We start from the raw sequence: 22,022 nt of genomic DNA on the forward strand, positions 1-22,022 counted from the left end.
AGCTTCTTTGTTTACGGATGTGACGTAAAAGCACATTAAAAATGCGTTGTGGTCAAATCGAGCTCCTGTACAAAGTATCAAAACATAAAACCTTAGTAATTTATTGTCGACGAATGCGTGTCTCAGTTTTATCCGAACGTTTTGCTTCTGTTCTGATTCTATCGAGTGCGAGTTCGATCTTTCGCTTAATCCCTCCCACCGAGGATTACGATGATTTGTTATTATTCAAAAGACTCATAAACTCTGTGATGATTTATTATTATTCAAAAGACTCAATCACTTCCTAAACCCGATTCTCAAACTTAAGAAATCAATCACGAGTATCAAATTATTATGCCAAATTCATTTGAGGTTTTTATTAATGCTTTATGCTTCAACAAACCGTGTTTACTAGTGCGTTGAGAGCAAGCTGTACTCAAACAGAACCATGGTAACTAAACAAACAGACATTAACCCCTCAGTGTCTGGAGAAAATATTGTAGTTTATTTAAAAATATTAAAATCTTATACAGTGTTTTACTACACAAGGTTAGGAAGTGACTACCCATTGAAAAAGAAAACAACAAAATAAAAACGGATACACAAAAAGTAGCTTTGTTGATGAAATTTTTTTTAATATTGTTATTTAAACAGACCAAAGGCAGTAAAAATCTTTAAAAGGGTCAGTAAAAAAATAAATAAAACAAAAGTGTGTAAAATCGACAGGCATATTATTAAAACACATAAACTACAAAGTGTTAAATTAAGACAAAACAAATATACAAACAAACACCAAAGCTATGTTATTAGCACTGTTAGTAATCTTCCGAAAGAAAAGCCTTTTCCTTGCAATACATTTCTGGATCCCATTAATCACGAGCAGAATTCACAGCCTTCACTGTCCTGTTGTTTATGAAGTCGGTTTTCCTGTAACCAGCCTACCATAGATTGAAAAACAGATGACAAGAGCAAATATATAATGACGTGAAAGACAAAATCTAAAACACTAAAGTGTGAATTCATTTTTGAGTGCTCTATAGATCAGTGGTTCCCAACTTCCAAGCGGGCATCAAGCTGACTTAAATAAATTTGATATAAGACAAAACAAGCTTTAAAATAAGCTAAAACTAATAAAAATAAACATATTTCTTGTTTTAATTCACCTCCACACCCCCTTTAAAGAACCAGAGTGCCCTCGGTTGTGGAATATACTTTATTAAGTAGCCAAATTTTTGTGTGACTTAAAGTATGAAAGTATGAAATAGTAGTTGCAATAGTGGGCTTTGCAAACAAGAAAAAATGTAGGTTGGGACTTGATTTTGTCCATTGGGAATTGATTAGATTTTTGTGGTTTGCTATTGCTGTGATCGTGTAAAATAGTAAAACTCCATATAGGTATTGATATAGGTTTTTTTTATTTTTTTATAATGAATGTACATTTTTCTAATTATGCCAAACTTTTATTGTTTATACGTATTGTTACCACTTTTGTAAGTGGGGAGAGAGAGGAAGCAAGGCATAAATGATCAGGAAAAAGGGGGCATAGTAATGAGATCAGGAAATAATGTTAAATGACACAAATTTGCTTTACATTAGCGTCACAAATCAATGTGCTCATGCATGTTTGTTCTAATAGTATTGTCATGCTTTCTTTAAACACTGTTGATATACTGTAGTTTATGTTTATGTATTTGCCCCAAAATATTTGAGAATAACACTTTATTACTTCATGGACACTGTGTGATGCAAACATGTAGTAATCTCACCTTCTTGAAACTGCTGTGCAGCTCTGAATGTCTCCACAGGGTATGAAGTAAAATACAGGCTGCTTGGCCCGCCCGTGTTGGTCCAAACCTATATTTAGTTGAAAATGATATGTATAAATTAAACAAGTCATATAACTGAACATTCATGATATATATCTGAAAAAGAATCCGTACCCATTGTCTTTGGAGCTGATGCTGATGATCTTGGGTAGCGCTCCTTGGTTTATGATGGCACTGGTGTTCGATAAAGATGCATGGCTCAGATTGATGAGGATGTGACATATTGTTACCGTGACCTCTATTGGTTGCTCTACGCTCCGGTCAGAGTTTGGCAGAATGGCAACCAGCTCCGGCAGCACCTGTTTAACTGTAGAGATGTTCATTAGCTTTTTTCCCTAAAAAAATTGCCATGTACTGTTTGTGCATACTGGTATATAATGGCAGCTCACCAATATCAGCATGCAGTTCTTGGTAGCGAGAGATGTTTTTTAGCAGTGACACAGATATTCTGATCTCTTCCTTCTCTCCTTCTTGAAGCATCTTCTTCACCTGAGACAGGCCTCCCTCCTTATGCACGATGAAGTGTGCAATGGCCTGGGACGTCTAATGGGGATACAAAGACATTAAAAGGTTAGTTCAGCGTAAAATTAAAACTTACTCTCATATCGTTCCAAACCCATAAGACTTTTGTTCATCTTTGGAACACAAATGAGGATTTTTTTAAATGAAATCTGAGAGATTTCTGTCCCTCCATTGAAAGTCTGTTCACCAAAAACTCTCATGCTTTAAAAAGTTCATAAACAGACTGTAAAAGCGATTTAATCCAAGTCTTCTGAAGAGACATGATTGCTTTACATTATGAACATATTTAATTAATACGCAGCACGTTTAAGCTTCCGCAAGAACCAATAGACCTTATTCAGAGCAGACATTTTTTTACTGGCATCCGCTATAAAAAAGCTGTATAAAGTTCCTAGATCACTTAAAAGTTTATAATTTCTGCAGTGTTTCGTCAGCAGAACAATCCAAAAACACATCAAATAACAGTACAACCCAACGAAGAGATGTATGTCTATCCCTCACAGCCTCGCTTTCATTCCCGTTAAAAATCAATGATTGTGTATGGTCTATGAGGTTTGTTCTCACTTGTCAAGCAACTTCCATTTACCATATTTGAGTGCTCTATGTATGTTTGCCGATCAAAGTTTACATGTGAATAAAACACTAAATTAAATCTGTTGATCATATAACGTGATCGCATCTCTTCAGAAGACTTGGATTAAACCGCTCCATTCCTGTGGATTTATTATATGATTTCTTTATGAACGTTTTGAACAGTCAGAGTACATTGTCCAATGTACCGGTACTACCGATACCAGTTAAAGGGTAAATAAAAGTAGACGGTACCATCATTTCTGCAGTACCGGTAGTACAGAGTACCGGGTATATTCAGTACCCGCTGATCGATGCTGCTTTCAAATGCTCTCGTTCGAGTTTGTTTGAGCGCTCTTTGAGTGTCAAAGCTTTCTATTTACAGCGTGTTTTCACTAGCATTGAGGCCAGTCATATCTGTTGAGTGCGTGAATGCAGTTGCCTATCAGAGGTGCTAGTCAGTAAGTTAGTCAAAATCTGCTTAACACCGCTGAAAACCGCTGAATTTTGTTTTGTTCAATGCCCGCACACTCACAAATCCTTTTATTAAAACCAACAAAGTGTAAACACGATACAAATAAGAGATTCACTGTACAATTAAGGCATTTTTTTTTATAATAATGCGAGTTTTAGCAAGAGTGCAGAATTCAGTGAGCTTGCACTTTAGAGATTAGCTATGTTTCCATCCAAAGCTGTGAATTTAACTTATGTGCAAAATTGGAATATCGCATAAAACTAGGGTGACCAGACATCCCGTTTTTCCTGGGACAGTTCCGTATTTCAGCTCTATTTTTAGTGTCCCGTCTTATTAAGAAAAAATCATGTTTTGTCCCGTATTTCATGTTTCCTAAAATTTCGTTACGACTGGTTGATCATAGAACGAGTAGTAGTAGTGTCTGTCAAGTGAGAACAGCCCAATCAATTCGTCATAGAACAAAATTACCATCCAATCACAATTCGTTATCGATTAACTTGCAGTTAGTGAAGGCGGGATAGGCGGAATCGCGCTGAATGATGCACACCAGAAGCGCTCTCTCGCGCGCTCTCTCTTGCCTTGCGCCTGAATAGTCAAATGCACACATAGTTGTCAAAATGTCCATGAGTATCTCATGTAAATACAGTCGGTTATGGCTTAAGTGGACGTAAATGGGTGGGTGAAAACCGGATATGTGTCAGTATATTGAATATTACATCCATAAATTCGGTCTTAAAGGGACAGTAGCCTAATTAAATATTTGTCATTAATGTTAATCAAACAACAAAAGATGTTAAATAAATGTATACATAGTAAATAAACCTACTGTATCTAAAAAACAAGTTTATTTAATTTGTATCTCTATCGCATTGTTTGTAAATTTATTTTCTATGTAACAAAATAATTATAGCCTATATCGTGAAATAAAATTTCTCATATCATGGTCATATTGCCCATCCCTTTCTCACCCGTCCCGTATTCCACCATGAGAAATCTTTTCACCCTACATAAAACATTTGCAAACAAAGCACAGTTTCCATCCAGTGAGCTGAAGAGAACAAAATCCTTGCTTCCTGATAAACTGGCACTAAATATCACTAAGATAAATGCAAGTTGCTGCAGTAGGAGAAGCCACTGTATATAATAATTTTGTATATAATAAATGACTTGTGCCTTAGAGCGTGCAGACGAAACACAAATTAGTTATCTTGCTTTTGGAGGCAGATGGCCTACTGTTTGGGAACACAGTCGTGTAAGAGAGTTCTGGGAGATAATTATACTGAGCCACTTTGATGACAGACTTTGGCTAAGGCATTTCAGAATGACCAAAACAGCATTTCAGATGCAGTTCAACGAGATCAGTCCGCTGGTTCGTCCAGTTATGCCGTCTTATTGCAAAGCCACCTTCCTTTTTTGATGCGCATCAAGGGATTTATTTGGTAAATGTGTTTCCATCGTAGTTTATGCGCATGTTTTCTTATCGGATAAAACGTTTATCTGGCTTAATTGAAATTTTTTGAATTTATGCAAATTTTGGTGTTTTCATCCAGTTTTTTTATGCGATATCCCAAAATGCGCATAAAAATAGGTGGATGGAAACATAGATATTGATAGCCTTACTGATTATAAAGGGAGGGCTCTTCTCTTTTTTCTGTTTAGTACCCATTCACAATCTGAATACAAGTTTAGTTTTCATGCTGCTAAGTATGCTGCAAAGTTTCTGGATTGACAGCTGTATTAAATGCGTGATTGAATCAGAATTTTTTTTTTAGGTACTTAATTCAAACAGTTTTTGCTCTGGTACCGAAATAATTAGTACCGAGAACCGCAGAATTTTACTGGTATTGGTACCAACTACTGAAATTTTGGTACCGTGATAACCCTAGTCAGAGTCTTGGGTGAATAGACTTTCAATGGAGGGACAGAAATCTCTCAGATTTCATTTCATTTGTGTTTAGAAGATGAACGAAAGACTTAAGGGTTTGGAATGACATGAGAGTGAGTAATTGATGACAGATTTTCATTTTTTGGTGAACTGCCCCTTTAAATCTAAGCCTGAATGTAATTGTAGTCAATGCTGATTATAGTTATTTTAATGAAACTGGTTTCCAGATCATACCTCTCCAGAACAAGCCGTGAGGTTCTGTAGTGCTCCAATGGATGCCTGTTTTGTGTCCTGGTTTGTGCTGACGGCAATGAGAGAGAGATACATGCGGACGGTGATGGCGCTCCAGAGCCACTCCACACCATGAGGGCTGCCGTTCTCCTCGAGTAGGGGATAGTCTGTATCTGCATCCTGAGCCACAACATATGATGCCACATATGAGGTCAATTTGTTTTTCTACACCACTGCCTTTGCTTAGGGATTTGGTCAGTCTTACAATCAATATACAATATATATTTTGAGTACTCAAAAGAAAAAAAAAAGTGACATTTATGCTTTCCTAATTGATTGCATCATCAGCTATATTATTAAATCAGCCTAGTCTGAATTTGAAAGGCTTTTTTTTAAATATAGGTTGTATGTTGTAACACTAACCTCCTCAGAGTTTTTAGGACTGTTGAGAATGAAACAGCCAGGGTTGCTAGTTTCTACATTGTGATTCTGTCTGGGCTGATGTACCACCGGGGAATCCACACGAGGCACCTCACAATCAAACCGATAAGAAAGGTTGTGCAGGATGCACACACAGTTTTCTGTGGCCTGGAAAAGAAGAATTAATCATTAAGTTGGAATAATCATTTGGGATCATGTTAGATAATATAACATTACATCAACATTTTGGAACAAATATAACATTGACATAAATGTGGATGGGTCACGTGCTGACGCCTTAATTTGTGTCACAATGCGAGTGTTCAGAATCATTGTAGTAGCTTAGTTTTTAATAAACTTTTTTGTTGTTGAAAACTTTGTGTTCTGAAAGCTATTAAAAAAGTTTGCATAGTACAGGTACATAGAGCTCTTTTATCTCCAAAGATCAAGGAAAATTTGATTCCTTGTGTTACGGTCCCTTTAATTATTAGACATAAATGAAAGACTCAGTGTTGCTGTTGGTAAAGATGGGGAATTAATGTGAGTACCTTATCATCAGGTTTGTAGTCTGCAATGGTACCACGGATATAATAGATGACGGACTCAATGAGATCCTCACAGTCCCGCATGGCTTTACGTCCATCTGGACCGGCTGAACTCAAATTTCTATACAAAATAAAAATTTAATAATTATTTACCTATATGTATAGTCCTTATATGTAAAATATACCTTAAATGTATGTTCTTAAAAGTTAGGGTCAGACTTTTTCTCTGACTTTTCTAGTTTTTGAAAACAGTTTTGCAACCAAGGCTGCATTTATTTGATCCAAAATACAGTAAAAACATTAATATAGAAATATTATTACAATTTAAAATAACTTGTCTATTTTAAATATTTTAAAATGTATTTTATTTCTGTGATGACAAGGCTAAACTTTCAGCCATTACTCCAGTCTTCAATGTCACAAGATCATTCAGCATAAGAAACGTTTTTTATTATCAATGTTGAAAACAGCTGTGCTGTGTAATATTTTTGTGGAAACCATGATACATTTTTTGTTCAAGTTCAAAAATTCAAAGTTCAAAGAGCAGCATTTATTTGAACCAAATCTGTTGTAACAATATAAATTTCTTGACTGTTACTTTTGATCAATTTAACGCATCCTTGCTGAATAAAAGTATTAATATCTTTAAAGAAAATGTACCTATCACCTTTGAAATGAAGTGCATATTAAAACCAAACACATTTAAAATGAGTTTATTAATAATGCACATGAGAGTGCAATACTAACACTATTTAGCACTAAGAACTAATTTAGCACAACTACTAAGAACAGCCTGGCTTGTCAAAATAAATATGCTCCATTTTCAAAATTTTGTTTCTTATATTTTAGTTGGTAATACCTCAGGCAGCCAGTAGCATTGTAGAAAATTTCAGGGTCAGCGAGGAGCTCCAACTTGGGGTCTTCCCCTTCAGAAATGCCTGAGCAGGGCACCAGCACACAGTCTGTAAGAGGTTTGACTGCTTCTATAGCGAGCTGCTCTTTCAGAAGGTCATGAGAAGACAGATTCCATAGCAGCCCTGGAGAGAGAATAACATCTGGAAGATTAATGGGAGGGTAGAGGTCACACTTTCAAGATCTGGATATTTTCATAGTTGGAGACATGGCGGAAGTTTTAAGCATCAGCTAAAGTGAAGTCAAGTTTGGCTGCATTATGAAATATATATGGCGCAAAGCTAAAATACTTGGAATGGCTCCCTTACCAGTGAGCTGCCGTCGCGTCTCGATGTCTCGGTTCTTCTTGAGCAGTCTTAGGATCACTGGAAGCCCCTCACAGTCTTTGATTTCCATTTTGTTTTCATTGTTTTCGAAAGCAATATTTCGGAGTGCGCTGACGCCAGCCCGCTGGAGCTCCTCGCTCTCATTCTGCATGAGCGTCAGCACCTTTGGGATGCCTTGAAGATAAAGGACCTGAGCAGATGGAACATGATAAAATAAGAATCCTCAAAAATTTAAATGGGTCATATTTTACACTTTTGTAGCATTTTATTTTTTCTCCAGTAAAGGGATAGTTCACCCCCAAAATAAAATTCTGTCATCATTTACTCACCCTCAAGTTGTTCCAAACCTGTATGAACACAAAAGAAGATATTTTGAAGAATGTCATTAACCAAACAGTTGATTTCCCCATTGACTTTTATAGTATTGGGAAAAAAATACTATGGAAGTCAATATAGCCCATCAAATGTTTGGTTACCCATATTCTTCAAAACATCTTCTTTTGTGTTCAGCGGAAGAAAGAAATTCATACAGGTTTGGAACAACTTTAGGGGGAGTAAATGATGACAGAATTTTCATTTTTAGGTGAACTATTCCTTTAAGTCCACTTATGTTAGTCAAGGTTCTTGCACCAAAACAGTGGTAATTATTTTTTTTTTAAATGACCAATTTTCAGCATCATTACTCCAGCCTTCAGTGTCACATGATCCTTCAGAAATCATTCTAATACGCTGATTTGCTGCTCAAGAAACATTTCTCACCATTATCAATGTTGAAAATAGCTGTGTTGCCTAATATTTTTTGTGGAAACCTTGATATTCTTTTCAGGATTCAGAGTAGAAAGTTCAAAAGAACAGTTTTTATTTTAAAATTGAAAGTTTTTGTGAAATTCTAAATGTCTTTACTATCACATTTGATTAATTTAATGCATCTTTGCTGAAAAAAAAAATTACTGACCCCAAACTTTTGAATGGTAGTGTATGTAATTGACCTTTTATGTTTGGTTAACCTCTGCTTACCAGTACAGTTCAGTTCACAGTGTCCTTCATCAGGACAGGCAAAGTTGCTGAGTACTGAATTACTGTTGAAGTGTAAACAACATGGGCGGTCGTGTTTGTTTGTGCTAACGGTTGTAATGTCACAACCATGACAATTCAGAATAAATTGCAGGTTAGTTTTCATAAATGTTATGGGGGGATAGGGGAGGTAGCTTTGTGATTATTAACATAATAGTTCATCTACATCTACATCCAATTTTCCAAAATATATGTCAGTTTTTTTTGAACTGTAACACTAGCATTAAAGTATATAAAAAAGTTATTTTTTGGGATGCACAGTATATTTGTAGCGTATTGGTTATTATTTAGAGATTTTAATATCTCGTAATTGGCTGATATTGGATATTTAATTGTGCTCATTTCCTCTATTTTTACATTTAGATGACCTTTACCATCATATCATGCTCACTTACATTAATATAACACTTAAATGTAATCTTTAACAATTCTCAAAATGAATATCCATCTTCATACTGTACATTATAATGCCTAAATTCACTTTTAGCATTTAAAATTAATTGTTTTTATTATTAGAGAGCTCCCCAAAGGATTCAACAGAGATAGTAATGTTTATAAAGGTCAAGTACTATGGAATATGAACAGCAGAAAAATAACTCTACAAAGACAATGAAACACTGAAATCATCTTAATAACTTGCTGTCTGGCAGCATTGTAAGCATGTAAACCACACTAAATACTTTCCCCTCACTTTCTTCCACACCCCTTTTCCACTTAATCAAAAGTGCCATCTCAGTATGTAGTACTATGACTCATTGTTTTATTTTGCCAAAGCGTTTGTTATCAATGCAACCATTGAGGCTAGACTTTTAGGACTGTGTGAGATATATCATTATCATCTTTTGGGTGGATCACAGTACCATGTGCCATTTTAGAGTAAAGTATCACTTACTTTTTTCTTGGCATCGGGATTGTTAAAGCACTGGTTCTGTATAAAGTTTGCCGCAGTGATTTGTGTTTCCATATTATCTTGTGCCAGGAGATTTATAGCCTCTTTTAGAGTCATCTCTGAACCTAGTTCACCTTGTCTGCCCTTCCTTTAACAAAGAGACAAAAAACAGAAAGACTGTAAAAACAATATGGGTGTTTAACTAAGATTAAGTAGCTAAAATGTATAAACTACTGGCTTACTTTGCTGACATTGTCATTGCATGTTGCTTGTTGACCTCCAGCTTTTCTATCCTCGCTAAACTTCCTGACTGCTCCTCCATGCTGATTAGTGAGCCAGGTGGGGAGGGTCGTCTTCCTGCAACAATCTCCAGGCTCGGCTTCCGGATGTGGCTCTGCCAGGACACGTTCTCTGATTGTTCGAGAGCACCGAAACCCCCCTCTCTTGGCTTGCAGAGGGTCCTCTGAAGGGAGTGTTTCTCTAACTCCATCCTGTTCCTCTCTGCAGGAGCATTGTGTGGGGTGCTGGGTAAAAATACTTCATCTGTATCATCTATGTGATTGTTCTCATACACAGAGTTAATGGGGAGCTGAGTGACACCCGACAGAACCGGGTTTCGGAGAATCTCAGAGCGGGCGTAACGTAGAGGGTGTTTTTTCAGTTGGAAATGTTTAGCTGTAGGGGCCGACGGGAGAGTGAGAGAATTGGACCCCCAGCATAATTCAGCTCTTTTGGTGGTGTAACGAAAACTTCCATAGCCTCTGTGAAATCGAGGTGGCTCTGTACTTGACCACTGAGAACGATCAAACATCCGCAACGACCTTGTAGCTTCACGATTGAAGGATATCGTCCGCTGCAAAGTATAGAGTGAATTTAGGGATATTAAAGGAAAAGTTCACCCAAAAGGCATGGACAATTGTGGACTATTCCTGACACAAACAGCTTCAGTAGTGTATGAACTACTTTTACACTACCTTTAAGGTACTTTTTGCCTTTTTTATTTGGAGCTTGACAGCCCTAGTCACCATTCACCTTCACTGAATGGACTAAATGATGACAGTATTTTCATTTTTGGGTGAACTATTGCTTAAAGAACACATTTATCCAAGTGGAAAATAGTTTTTACCTTTGTGTGTAGATTTCCTAAAGATGAACTACTTGAAATATGACAGCTAGACAGACTGTCTGAGAGTGATGACTCTGCAATGCCCCAAAAAAAAAAAAAAAAAAAAAAATTTAAATGGCATACAATACAACACAATGGAAAACATATTTCTCATGCTCACTTACAAATCCTGCTAAATAGGTTTGAATGAGTGAGTTCTGACTAAGGTAGGGTTCACATTTCTCTACCAAAAAAGGTACCAAGTGTGTTTATTTGGACATTGTATATTGTATTATATAACATAGTTATAATATTATAATAAATATTATATATTTTATAGCTATATTTGGACTTCAAATATTCTTTGAAGTAGCTTGAAGTACTATGTAAACATTACAGTACATGAATATAAACCATACATAATCATTCAGTACCACGGTATACATCAAAGGTACCACCACAGCACTTTTTGTAAAGAATAATAAAATTAAATTAAAAATGAAATAATAAATCAATATTCTTTGGCATGTTTTTTTTACACACACACACACAAAAAGAAAGGACAGAGCTGAGAACAAAGGACCAGTGAAAGCTGACCAAAAACATTTGACTGACATCACGTATTTATATATAAAATGTATACAACAGTATTCCTATTCCAAGCCAAAATACTTATTATCTTTACATAGTTTGTTTTTAATATAATGCGGTTTCATTCTACATACCTGGCAATTTTGGTTTCTTTCTTTTCCGAGAGAGAGTGAGCTGCACTTGTTGCTGTAGTCTGTTCAGCCGGTGAGTGTCCGCGAGAGTTAGTTTGTCCGCCTGAGGTAAAGCTAAAGAAGAGTCTTCCGAGTGAAAAGCGCCGCGAACGGGCAACACAGACCGCATAAAGTCTGCCTCCTTCGCCATCGGGTCGTGAGCAGATGGAGTTGGTTATTAAGCGTCAGGTGTTTGAGTCTCTGTTGGGCGTGTAGCAGCGATATGATCGTTCTTTGTGTACAGGGTGTGGTTTAAACATGCGTCACCTCACACAGATCGTGTTTCTGCAATATTCACCGGCTGGACACCTGCGTTCGTGTAGGTGGATGGAGGTTTCCACTCCGGAGGTCGACTGGACTCAGCTAAAGCTGGGCAATAGTTGGCAGTGAAGTGTGGACTCAGCGTTATTCATTGTAGTGCTATAAACCTTTTAAACCCCTTATCATATGAAGCGGCCCCTCCCACAAAAGAGACGTCACGCTTTAAAGTTTGTATAGGTGAAATACTCTACCATGGTAACCATATCTGTCAACGTGCAACAGGGATTGTAGATTGCTTGTAAATATCAATAGACACTTTTGCTCTACAATTGGCTAGATCAGTTGTTCTCAACCAGGGACCAGGCCCCACTAGGGGTCCTCAAAATTACTTAAAGGGTTAGTTCACCCAAAAATGAAAATAATGTAATTTATTACTCACCCTCATGCCGTTCCACACCCGTAAAACCTTCGTTAATCTTCGGAACCCAAATTAAGATATTTTTGTTGATGGCTCAGTGAGGCCTGCATAGCCAGCAATGATATTTCCTCTCTCAAGATCCATTAATGTACTAAAAACATATTTAAATCAGTTCATGTGAGTACAGTGGTTCAATAATAATATTATAAAGCGACGAGAATATTTTTGGTGCGCCAAAAAAAACAAAAATAACGACTTAGTGATGGCCGATTTCAAAACACTGCTTCAGGAAACTTCGGAGCGTTATGAATCAGCGTGTCGAATCAGCGGTTCGGAGCGCCAAAGTCACGTGATTTCAGCAGTTTTTTTTTTTTTTTTTTTTTTTTGGCGCACCGAAAATATTCTCGTCGCTTTATAATATTAATATTGAACCACTGTACTCACATGAACTGATTTAAATATGTTTTTAGTACATTAATGGATCTTGAGAGAGGTAATGTCATTGCTGGCTATGCAGGCCTCACCTGATTTCAACAAAAATATCTTAATTTGTGTTCCGAAGATGAACGAAGGTCTTACGGGTGTGGAACACCATGAGGGTGAGTAATAAATGACATTATTTTCATTTTTGGCTGAACTAATTTAAAATGATTTTAAATAAGACAAAACAAGCTTTAAAATAAGGTAAACAATAAAAAATGGTCAAGATATTTCTTTAAGCTGTAAAGCCATAAACTTTTAATAGGCCTACTGGTTGAAACTCTCCTCACATCCTAATACCAATCAATAATAGAAGTGGTTTAAATATTTTAAAAAAAATGTATCTTCTGTCGAAGTCAATTGTTTGTCCAATCATTGCATTCGGTCTGTTAGGATGTCCTGCCTCAGGTTGCCTGTCAACAGGGGCAGTCACAGCCTAATGGTTAGAGTCAGACTGGTAACCCGAAGGTTGTGGGTTCGATTCTCAATACCGGCAGGAAATGACAGAGGTTCCCTTGAGCAAGGCACCTAACCCCCAATCACTCCCCGGGCGCCACCGCAAAATGGCTGCCCACTGCTCCGGGGGTGTGTGTCCATGGTCTGCAGTATGTGTGTGTGTGTGTTCACTACTCACTACTCCTAATGTGTGTGCACTAACTTGGATGGGTTAAATGCAGAGAACAAATTCAGAGTATGTGTTACCATACTTGGCCTTCACATGTCACTTTAAAAAAACAAAACATATGTATTTCCATACACATGCACACCCTGCTTCTCAAACGGAATGCTGCGTTTTAGAAGGATGCATATTTTGGCTGCCATGTCATCGAGCTCCGTTGTAAGATGTCTTAATTTGAAGGATCCTTTGAAGGCAGCCTTCATTTTGCATTCTTCATTTGACTTATTTCGAAGGATGCAAATGTGTATCCTTCGTGTCCTTTCGTTTGAATATTGTCAATATAGTCCAAAAGGGCGAAGAACATCAGAGCTATAGAGTCTAACTTTGTCTGTTTTTTGATGTGATTTTTTTATTTATTAAATGTATTTATATACTTTTCAAATTATACATTTAATACATTTACAATACAATACAATACAATGCAATACAATTTAAATAGTCATGTATTCACATGTGTTCTAACTTCTGGATACACTGCAATTTGTTAAAATGACAATTAACTACTTTAATAAAATACTGCCTGAATGCCTTACTGTGCATAATGGAGTTCACAGCTTGTTTTATTTTATTTATCATAATTTTATTTTGTTTTAGCCAACTGAAAACACTGAGGCACAATAAATTACTTTACACACAAATACAGAGGCAGTAGCAATACATCAGTTTAACCAACAGAGGGCGTTATTGTAATATGCTGGGCACATGCTGTAACATCAATGGATGATCTAACATATATCCCGAATATTTTTACATAGCATAATATTTAATACAAAGTAATATTTAATGCATAGCAGATATATGTTGAATGATCATGAATATTTAAAATGTGTATATCACTGCAGTAATGCATAATAAATTATTCAGTAAAAGCTATATTATTATTATTGTTTGTAACTGCTTTTCTTTTTTATCAGTTCTGCCTGGCACATTTCAGATAGGTATTTAAATATGATAACATTTGACTTGAAAAAGAACTAATTAATCGCAGTTTTCTTTAATTAATCATGAACATTAAAAACTTGTAATATATTTTTATATTGTAATACACAATGTTACATTGAATCTCCAAATAATGTAGAAACAACATCAACACGGTATATTTTAAATATTTGATTAATGGCATCTTTTTACTAAGTACTATGAATGAAGGCCAGTATCACTGAAACCAATGTAAGCTTGTTTTTTTAATAGATAAGGTTGTTATGACACCAAAATGTTACATATCAGTGAAATTTCACAATGCTCGACTCTAAGCCTAACTAATATAAACTTCAAACATTCTTAAAGATACGTAAACAGTCATTAGTAAAATAAGAAGAAATAAACAATTGACAGCACAAATAAATACAAAATCAACAAAGATACAACTGAAATAAACTGCTTTAGGTTTTTCAGGTCGATTTAACAATAGTATTCAGGTACGAAATACAGAAATTGAATAAAGTAATCAAATGTAATTTGTTTATCACTGTATAAATGAAACATACAATAATCCTTATTAAAGCTATAAAAGTTATTCCGTCAAGAGCAGTGAGTGATTTTCTCTGTCTTTTGTTCTTTGTTTAACATTAATAGCACAGACTGCATATAAGTAATGGAGAGGCCAAGGCAGGAATCTCTAGGCTTTCACATGAACCTGAGCGGCCATTAGAACAACTTCTGGGATCACAATGACAAGGTGACAGGGCATTTTGGGACGGGTGTTACCAAGGCTTACCAGCCTCGCAAGGGATCAGGGAAACTCTGTAAACCATGAATGGAGGAGAATTTCATCCAGTCCAATCCGCTGGCTTGGGTGCCTCCACAGCGATGGACATAATCCCTAAGATCTTCACACGGCGAGGGACGCTCTAAGGCCATGATAAATTAGTTAGGCTGGTCCTGCCAGTCCAGCAGCTCAATAATCTTAAGGAACTTTAGGATCCTAATTGACCAGGATTAATAGGTCAGCCTCCAACGGAAGAGGTGCGGGATGACCAGGCTAAAAGAGAAATAATTTTAGGACTGTTAGATGGAGCTGCTTTCTCAAATAAAGATTTAGTCCAGTCTTGGACAAATTGTTTACAATGTAAAACTGTGAAAAAAGTAGTCTACTTACAATGTTGATGCAGTTCTTCTGCTTTCTGGCAAATTTCATTGCCACCTGTTCAACACAGCAAAAAAAAATATTGAAATGGACAGAGTGAGATCAAACAATTTGCTAGCTAAATATTAGTAAAATTACAATACCTCACGGCCATCCTCCAAGCATGTCCCTTCATAGACGGCGCCGAATCCGCCCTGACCATTTGGCCAATTTTAAAATGTTCTGCTGATTCTCATTGGGAGGGAATTCAAGTCAAAGAGGCTCTAAAGACCCACTAGGCCTATAGCAGAGACAATGTCCTGTAGAAGATTCTGATCAAAAGCAGAAAATATCAAATGATTCTTCAGTTAGGGGCATTTTTGATTAGGGTTAGAGTTATTCTCATAAGAAGGTTACTTGATTTACCTTCAATGCCTCTCTTATCTCTCTCACTGCTGAGCCTGAGCCTGACCTGGGCTGCGTCTATGGTCAAAGAAAGACTCCTCAACACTATCAGTCCTCCTCCTCTTTCTCTCCGACCTCTCATCCTCCTCATCAACTCCTGCACTTCTGCTAGATATACTTTCATAGAAATTGTGCAAGCTATGTGAACTCCATTGGATGGCGGAACACTTGGATTCATCTGTGTCAAAAGATTTTTGACATCTGTGTCAGTTGATTAAAAAAATAACCAATTAAACAAATTTTTTTGTAATTAATCACGAGTAATCACACCTAACATAATTTTTTTTAATATATTTTTATATTGTAAGACATAATTTCACATTGAATCTCCAAATTAATTTAGAAACAACATAAAGACGGTAGACTCTAAAAAATGCTGGGTTAAAAACAACCCAAGCTGGGTTGAAAATGGACAAACCCAGCAACTGGGTTGTTTTAACCCAGCGGTTGGGTTAAATGTTTGCCCAGTCTGCTGGTCTTTTTTTAAACAGCTCAACTATTGTTTAAAAATTACTGTATTGCTTGCTTAAAATGAACCCAAACTATGTTGGAAATTAACATTTATTAATAAATGAACATTTATTAATAAGTTTAATAAATAATTATTAAACAATAAACATTTATTAAATTACTTTCCTTTTGATTATTATTGTTGCCTCTAGTAATTATGTGTTTGATTTTGGGGTTCATTTTAAGCCATCCATACAGTAATTTTTAAACAATAGTTGGGTTAAATACTAGCCAGCACGTTGGGCAAACATTTAACCCAACCGCTGGGTTTGTCCATTTTTAACCTAGCATTTTTTAGAGTGTATATTTAAGGCATCTTTTTACTAAGTAGGCTACTACTATAACAAACACTATTGTAATTATTTATCTATCTATATTCATTGATCCAAATCAGGAATGCAATATCTGAGCAAACAAAAAATATTTTTCATAGATAATCTGATGTATAATAATAATCTGTTCTTTTTGAAAACGCATTTCTTTTTGCTGATGAATCATAACATTTAAAAGGTAGCCTACGGCTTACATCACTGCACGTTCCCTCTCTTATGGTCAAACATTTGAAAGGACACGATTGGCTGAGTGTGATCAGCTGAAGCGCTGAGTCAATGCGAGCAGGAGTGCGCTCGTGAAAGCAGCTACAACTCAGAGACACAGCAGCAAACGCTCTTCAAACCAAATTAGATCACCATAGACTGCTTTCCGAAGCTTACTCCACGAAATCATAGTGATTAGTGTTTATTACAACCGCGCTTTAAGTTCATTTCATTTGCCTGGGGACGCTGGATATGGAGCTGGTTGGGTCTGAATAACAAACGCACACAAAGCGGATCAGCTCGAGCCGAGATGAGCGCGACTATGAGCGGCTCTGGGTCAGCGCCCTGTCGCTTCGCACATTACTTCATCATATGCGGAATAGACAACGAAACGGGTCTAGAGCCCGATGCTTTGGCAGGTAAGTTATTGTGTTTATACATTGTAGCGTGATGGTAAACACTACAGCAGCAGGAAGGCGATAATAAACACGAGCTGACGTGCACTGATTTCTTATGAGCCCTGCTTGAATCACATTATAGCCTCCTGATATCAGACCATTAAAATACATGTAATGTATTAATATGCTTGGCTGGAAATAGCAGACTTAAATTTGTCATGGGACCCTAAAAAATTGAGACAAATTTTAGTATAGGTATCAGTAAATTGTTTTGGATTAATCTGTTTAGCATGCTCAGAGGTTTTCACCTATTTGGGTGCAATTTTCTTACAAAATTTGTTTCATTGCACCACTCAAGTCTCCATACCAAGATATAAAAATAATGTGGCAGACATTTTTATTAAAAAAGGTCAAATCTAGCATTTATTCTAGTGTATTGAGACTACACGGTTTTTATATTGAAATTTCAACACATTTAGTCAGACAGGAGATATGGAGACTTGAGAAAATAACCATATTTTTGCACATCACACATTTATTAAATGTAGTAGCCATTTTGTATTTCTGATGTAGCTGGCTACTATAAGATCTTTTTATGATGAGGAAAAATACCTAAAAAAACATTATCTTTATGGTTTGTGTTATGGAGTTGACTTATGATGGTTGTGAGAGAAAATGTGAGCGCAATTACTTATAAATATGAATTTAACACAGCCTGCGACAAAAGACTGTGTATGAAACCTATCCATATCTTTATATATTGATATAGATGAAATTGAATGATCTTAGATAAATCAAAAATACCCAGTTACCTAAATGAAGTGAAATCAATTACAACGTTCCCAATCATCCAATGATCTCTGAAACCAGCTGCATATGTTGAGTGTTGCAGGAGAGATTAGATCAATTCAGTGATGGAACGGTGTCAGCATTGAGCCTTTACGCTTCCAATAAAAACAATCATCATCATCATCATCCTCATATATTGATAGTCTTAGATGTCTTTATGGTGGTATCATATATGGTAACTGATTATATCTGTTGTTATTGGCTTAATTATTGCCTTGTTGGCATCCTGGCAGAGCATCTAACAGTGGTTTAGATGAATAAGTAGATATATCTAACAGTGGTATATGTATATATTTGATGGTACAAGACTTAAAGTGATTTAAATTTGTTTTTTTTAGAGGTTGGTTGGTTTGATTGAGCTTAATATATTGGTCTTATCACAAACATACATCTTATTGGATACTGAACTTGCAGGGTTTCAAAAGATATCAAAAATATTGCAGTTCAAAGTGCCACCCCATGAACTTGCGTTGAGCAACCAATGCTCACGTGGCTTTCACTACTGATCATTTTGATTTCACTCACTCATACTGTGAATGGTATCAAGGGACAAATCTCAGATGACTTGATCTTTGTCACTTGTATCTGATGTTATGTAGCTTGTGCTGTGATGTTTTTGTGAGCTTTTGTTTGTACTAATGGTCTTCTATGCAATATGCACATTTCTTGTAACTTAATTTGAAAGCTCAAAAGCTTTTGCCAAGAGTACAAGTGTAATTGTCAGAGAAAACATGGCTTCTAAAAGCAACTACTGCTTGTAATCCCAGTAGCCAGCCTGTCTACTCTAACCCTGTTTTTCTCCAATCTTTGTCTGGCCTTGTTTTAACAGATGTGGTGATTGCTCTACCTTTTTAAGGCCTGGCACAGTTTAACAGACTGCTGGTGAACTGTGTGAAGAGCTAAGCTGCATGTGCGTGATGCTCTCGTGGATTAGATGTGTTGCTTTTAACCGAGAGCGTACAGAGCAGGCCTTGTGGGATCACAATAAACTGATGAATCTGCTTATAGCTTTTATTTTAGCTTTCAACAGAGGTATTTAGAAGTTTAGCTCTATACTGGTAAAAATCAACAAATTAAGCCTGTGCAATTGTCCTGGGAAATGCAAGTTCACAGAAGATATCATTATCTAAAAATAATTTTGGCTAATGTCGGTTTGCAAAAACAAAAATTTGTTAGAAATTCACTTATAATTATATTAAAACCGATAAACTTTTTCATGTTATAGTTGATAGATTAATGGGCTTCATTAAATTTCTATACTGTTTTGTGCAAATAAAAAAAAAATACTTAAAAACTAAAATGAAATGTTTTAAATACTAAAAAAATTAATTAAATGATTATGTATAGTATGAAAAATAGATATACTTTTCGAGATTTGTTAAACATTCCAAGATTTAATGCTTTAATTGACAGCATATTAAATTTTAAAAAGAGGAGGAAAGTATGCGTAATTAAAGATCCAAAATCAACCATTACCAATAAATAAAAAGTAATTGCATAGACATTGATGGTGGAACTTAGTATACTATTGTCTATTAACATTTTTGAATTAGCTTTTATTCTTATATTTTCAATTTTCATTTTAATTTAAGTATTTTTGTTAGGTGATTTATTCATTTTTTATTTATTTATTTTTTAAAATATTTTCTAATTAGCTTTTTTATTTCAGTTTTAGTTTTGAGTAATTTTAGTATACTTAAACTAAATGATATACATGTAAAAGTTTTTCATGTAATACTTATAGTTTATTTTATTTTCGTTTTATTTCAATTGACAAAAACAAATTTTAATAGTTTTAATTTTAGTTAACAATAACAACACAGGAACTGAGACCTTTCTAGAGACTTGAGACTTGACAATGCCTTGGAAATCAACCACAACCCCTTAACATCATAGCAACACAACTCTAGAAAATCTAAAAATCTGTTTAGTACAGAGAGAAAAGCCTTTTCCCTTTCAGCAGGTCTGATTTTCCACTGTGAGATTGGTCTGGTTCCCCAGATAAAGTTCATCATGATTAAACATTTTGAGCTTGATTAATTTACCACTGTGTGTGTGTCCAGTGTCATGAGGGCTAGGATTTTATCAGCTCCCCCAGGATGCTCAGATAAGCCTCACACTGTGTATAGCATTGTGAGATGCTTCATTTGAGATATCCATGTACAGCATAACCTTTGTTGAAGATTATCCTGCTGTTCTTGTTTGATCAATATCGAGTGTTTTGAAAAAGCCCCCTCGCCCCACCCTATTGCACCTGTATTCTCTGGTGGCCTAGTTTCTGAAGGTTAGCTTTGGTTGCACCTCCTGTGAGAAGATGAGAACGCTCATTTGTAATTCAAACCACTTGAAGATGGAAAGAGTGAGAGATGGTTTTCCTGATATATTTTTGGCCCTGCTTCCTCAGTTCCATTGTTCAAAATGCACATTTCCTGCTGGGTACCTCAGCGTGTTTCTGCATGACTGAATGTGCGGCCGTCCAATCCCAGAGGGGCCCTGCACTCATACGACCAATCTCCCCCCTTCCCAAGGCTTTTCAGCATAATCATCACTGCTGGTCGCCCTTTCACTGGTCTGTCTGTGTACAATCTGTTTCTTGTAATGGAGGATTTTTATTTAAGTGGCTGTTTTTACTGTGTCAAGGTTAATTGAAGTGATCATTCATTATATAAACACACTGTGGCCCCTCGATTGATGTCGTTTTAAGTTGTTGTGCCTCCTTTATTTGATGGCAGAGGCTGGTTAATTGGACTGTTGTCCTCGGCTCTGATTACTGCAGTTGCCATTTTTCAAGCTTGTCACCCTCTGCAAGGCCAAAGTATAGTAGACCATTTCCAATAACCAAGGTAATTGCAACTTTTTATCTTGCAAAGTGTTTTTTTTTTTTCTCGTAATTGCAACTTTATTTCTTGTAATTCCAACAATATATTGCAATGCAACTTCTTGTAACTACAACTTTTTATCTTGCAAGGTCATTTAGTTTCTTGTAATTGCGACTTTATATCTTGTAACTATATATCGCAATGGAACTTTCTCGTAATTGTGACTTTATTTCTCACAATGTGACTTTATAGCTCACAATAACTTCATCACGTAAGGCGAATTTGTTTCTTTGAATTGCAGTTTTATATCTTGTAATTGCAATGCCACTTTGTTTCTTGTAACTGCAACTTTTTTTTTTTTTTTGCGCAAGGTAATTTTATTTCTTATAATTGCAACTTTAGGCTATAACTCACAATGTGACTTGTGTAAGGCAGCCGTTTCTTGTAATTGCGAATTTATATCTCACAATGTTAATTTATATCACGTTGACTTATGTATATTGCAATGCAACTTTCTTGAAAAAGCAACTTTTTATCTCACAAGGCAATTTTATTCTTTACAAGTGCAACTTTATATTTCACAGTGTCATGCAAGATGACTGTTTCTTGTAATTGCGACTATATATCACAATACAACTTCTTGTAACTGCAACTTTTTATCTCACAAGGCAATTTTATTTCTTATAATTGCAACTTTATATCTTGTAATTGCAACAATATATTGCAATGCAACTTCTTGTAACTACAACTTTTTATCTTGCAAGGTAATTTTGTTTCTTGTAATTGCGACTTTATATCTTGTAATTGTAACTATATATCGAAATGGAACTTTTTCTCGTAGTTGTGACTTTGTGACAATGTGACACTTTAGCTCACATTTGCGACTTTATCTCGCAGTGCTGCTTTCTAATTCATAATTGCGACTTCATATCTCACATTAACTTTATCACGTAAGGCGAATTTGTTTCTTGTAATTGCAACTATATATTGCAACGCCCCTTTGTTTCTTGTAACTGCAACTT

At 35.9% G+C, this 22,022-nt stretch overlaps 2 protein-coding genes across 5 annotated transcripts in view; one reads left to right on the forward strand and one right to left on the reverse strand.

Moving 5' to 3' along the window:
* Positions 1–589: 589 nt before the first annotated feature.
* pkp2 (plakophilin 2) lies at positions 590–11,922 on the reverse strand. Its single transcript, XM_051890841.1, has 13 exons — positions 11,485–11,922; positions 10,781–10,854; positions 9,897–10,507; positions 9,658–9,802; positions 7,674–7,881; positions 7,313–7,490; positions 6,457–6,574; positions 5,912–6,076; positions 5,492–5,668; positions 2,195–2,348; positions 1,920–2,112; positions 1,746–1,833; positions 590–917 (listed from the first exon to the last, which is right to left on the reverse strand). Exons 1-13 carry the CDS (start codon positions 11,669–11,671, stop codon positions 849–851), a joined length of 2,367 nt encoding a protein of 788 aa, XP_051746801.1. The 5' UTR covers positions 11,672–11,922; the 3' UTR covers positions 590–848.
* Positions 11,923–16,980: 5,058 nt separating this feature from the next.
* dennd5b (DENN/MADD domain containing 5B) overlaps positions 16,981–22,022 on the forward strand; it is a 46,073-nt gene continuing 41,031 nt past the window's right edge. For 2 of the 4 annotated variants that reach the window (XM_051889944.1, XM_051889946.1), the window contains exon 1: positions 16,981–17,353. In XM_051889944.1, the coding sequence (XP_051745904.1) occupies positions 17,245–17,353 (109 nt within the window). In that variant the 5' untranslated portion in view covers positions 16,981–17,244. The remainder of the gene's footprint in view (positions 17,354–22,022) is intronic. The other 2 variants (XM_051889942.1, XM_051889943.1) reach the window with 1 other exon arrangement.

This window comes from Ctenopharyngodon idella, chromosome 4 (genome assembly GCF_019924925.1).
Source record: "Ctenopharyngodon idella isolate HZGC_01 chromosome 4, HZGC01, whole genome shotgun sequence".
Lineage (NCBI taxonomy): Eukaryota > Metazoa > Chordata > Actinopteri > Cypriniformes > Xenocyprididae > Ctenopharyngodon > Ctenopharyngodon idella.

Excerpts from the sequence above, each read along its gene's own strand:
- pkp2 (XM_051890841.1), bottom strand. The coding sequence starts at position 11,671 with ATGGCGAAGGAGGCAGACTTTATGCGGTCTGTGTTGCCCGTTCGCGGC. Across the intron at positions 10,508-10,780 it reads TAGGAAATCTACACACAAAG|CGGACGATATCCTTCAATCG; the intron begins GTAAAAACTATT and ends TATACTTTGCAG. Across the intron at positions 9,803-9,896 it reads GCAATGACAATGTCAGCAAA|GAAGGGCAGACAAGGTGAAC; the intron begins GTAAGCCAGTAG and ends TCTTTGTTAAAG.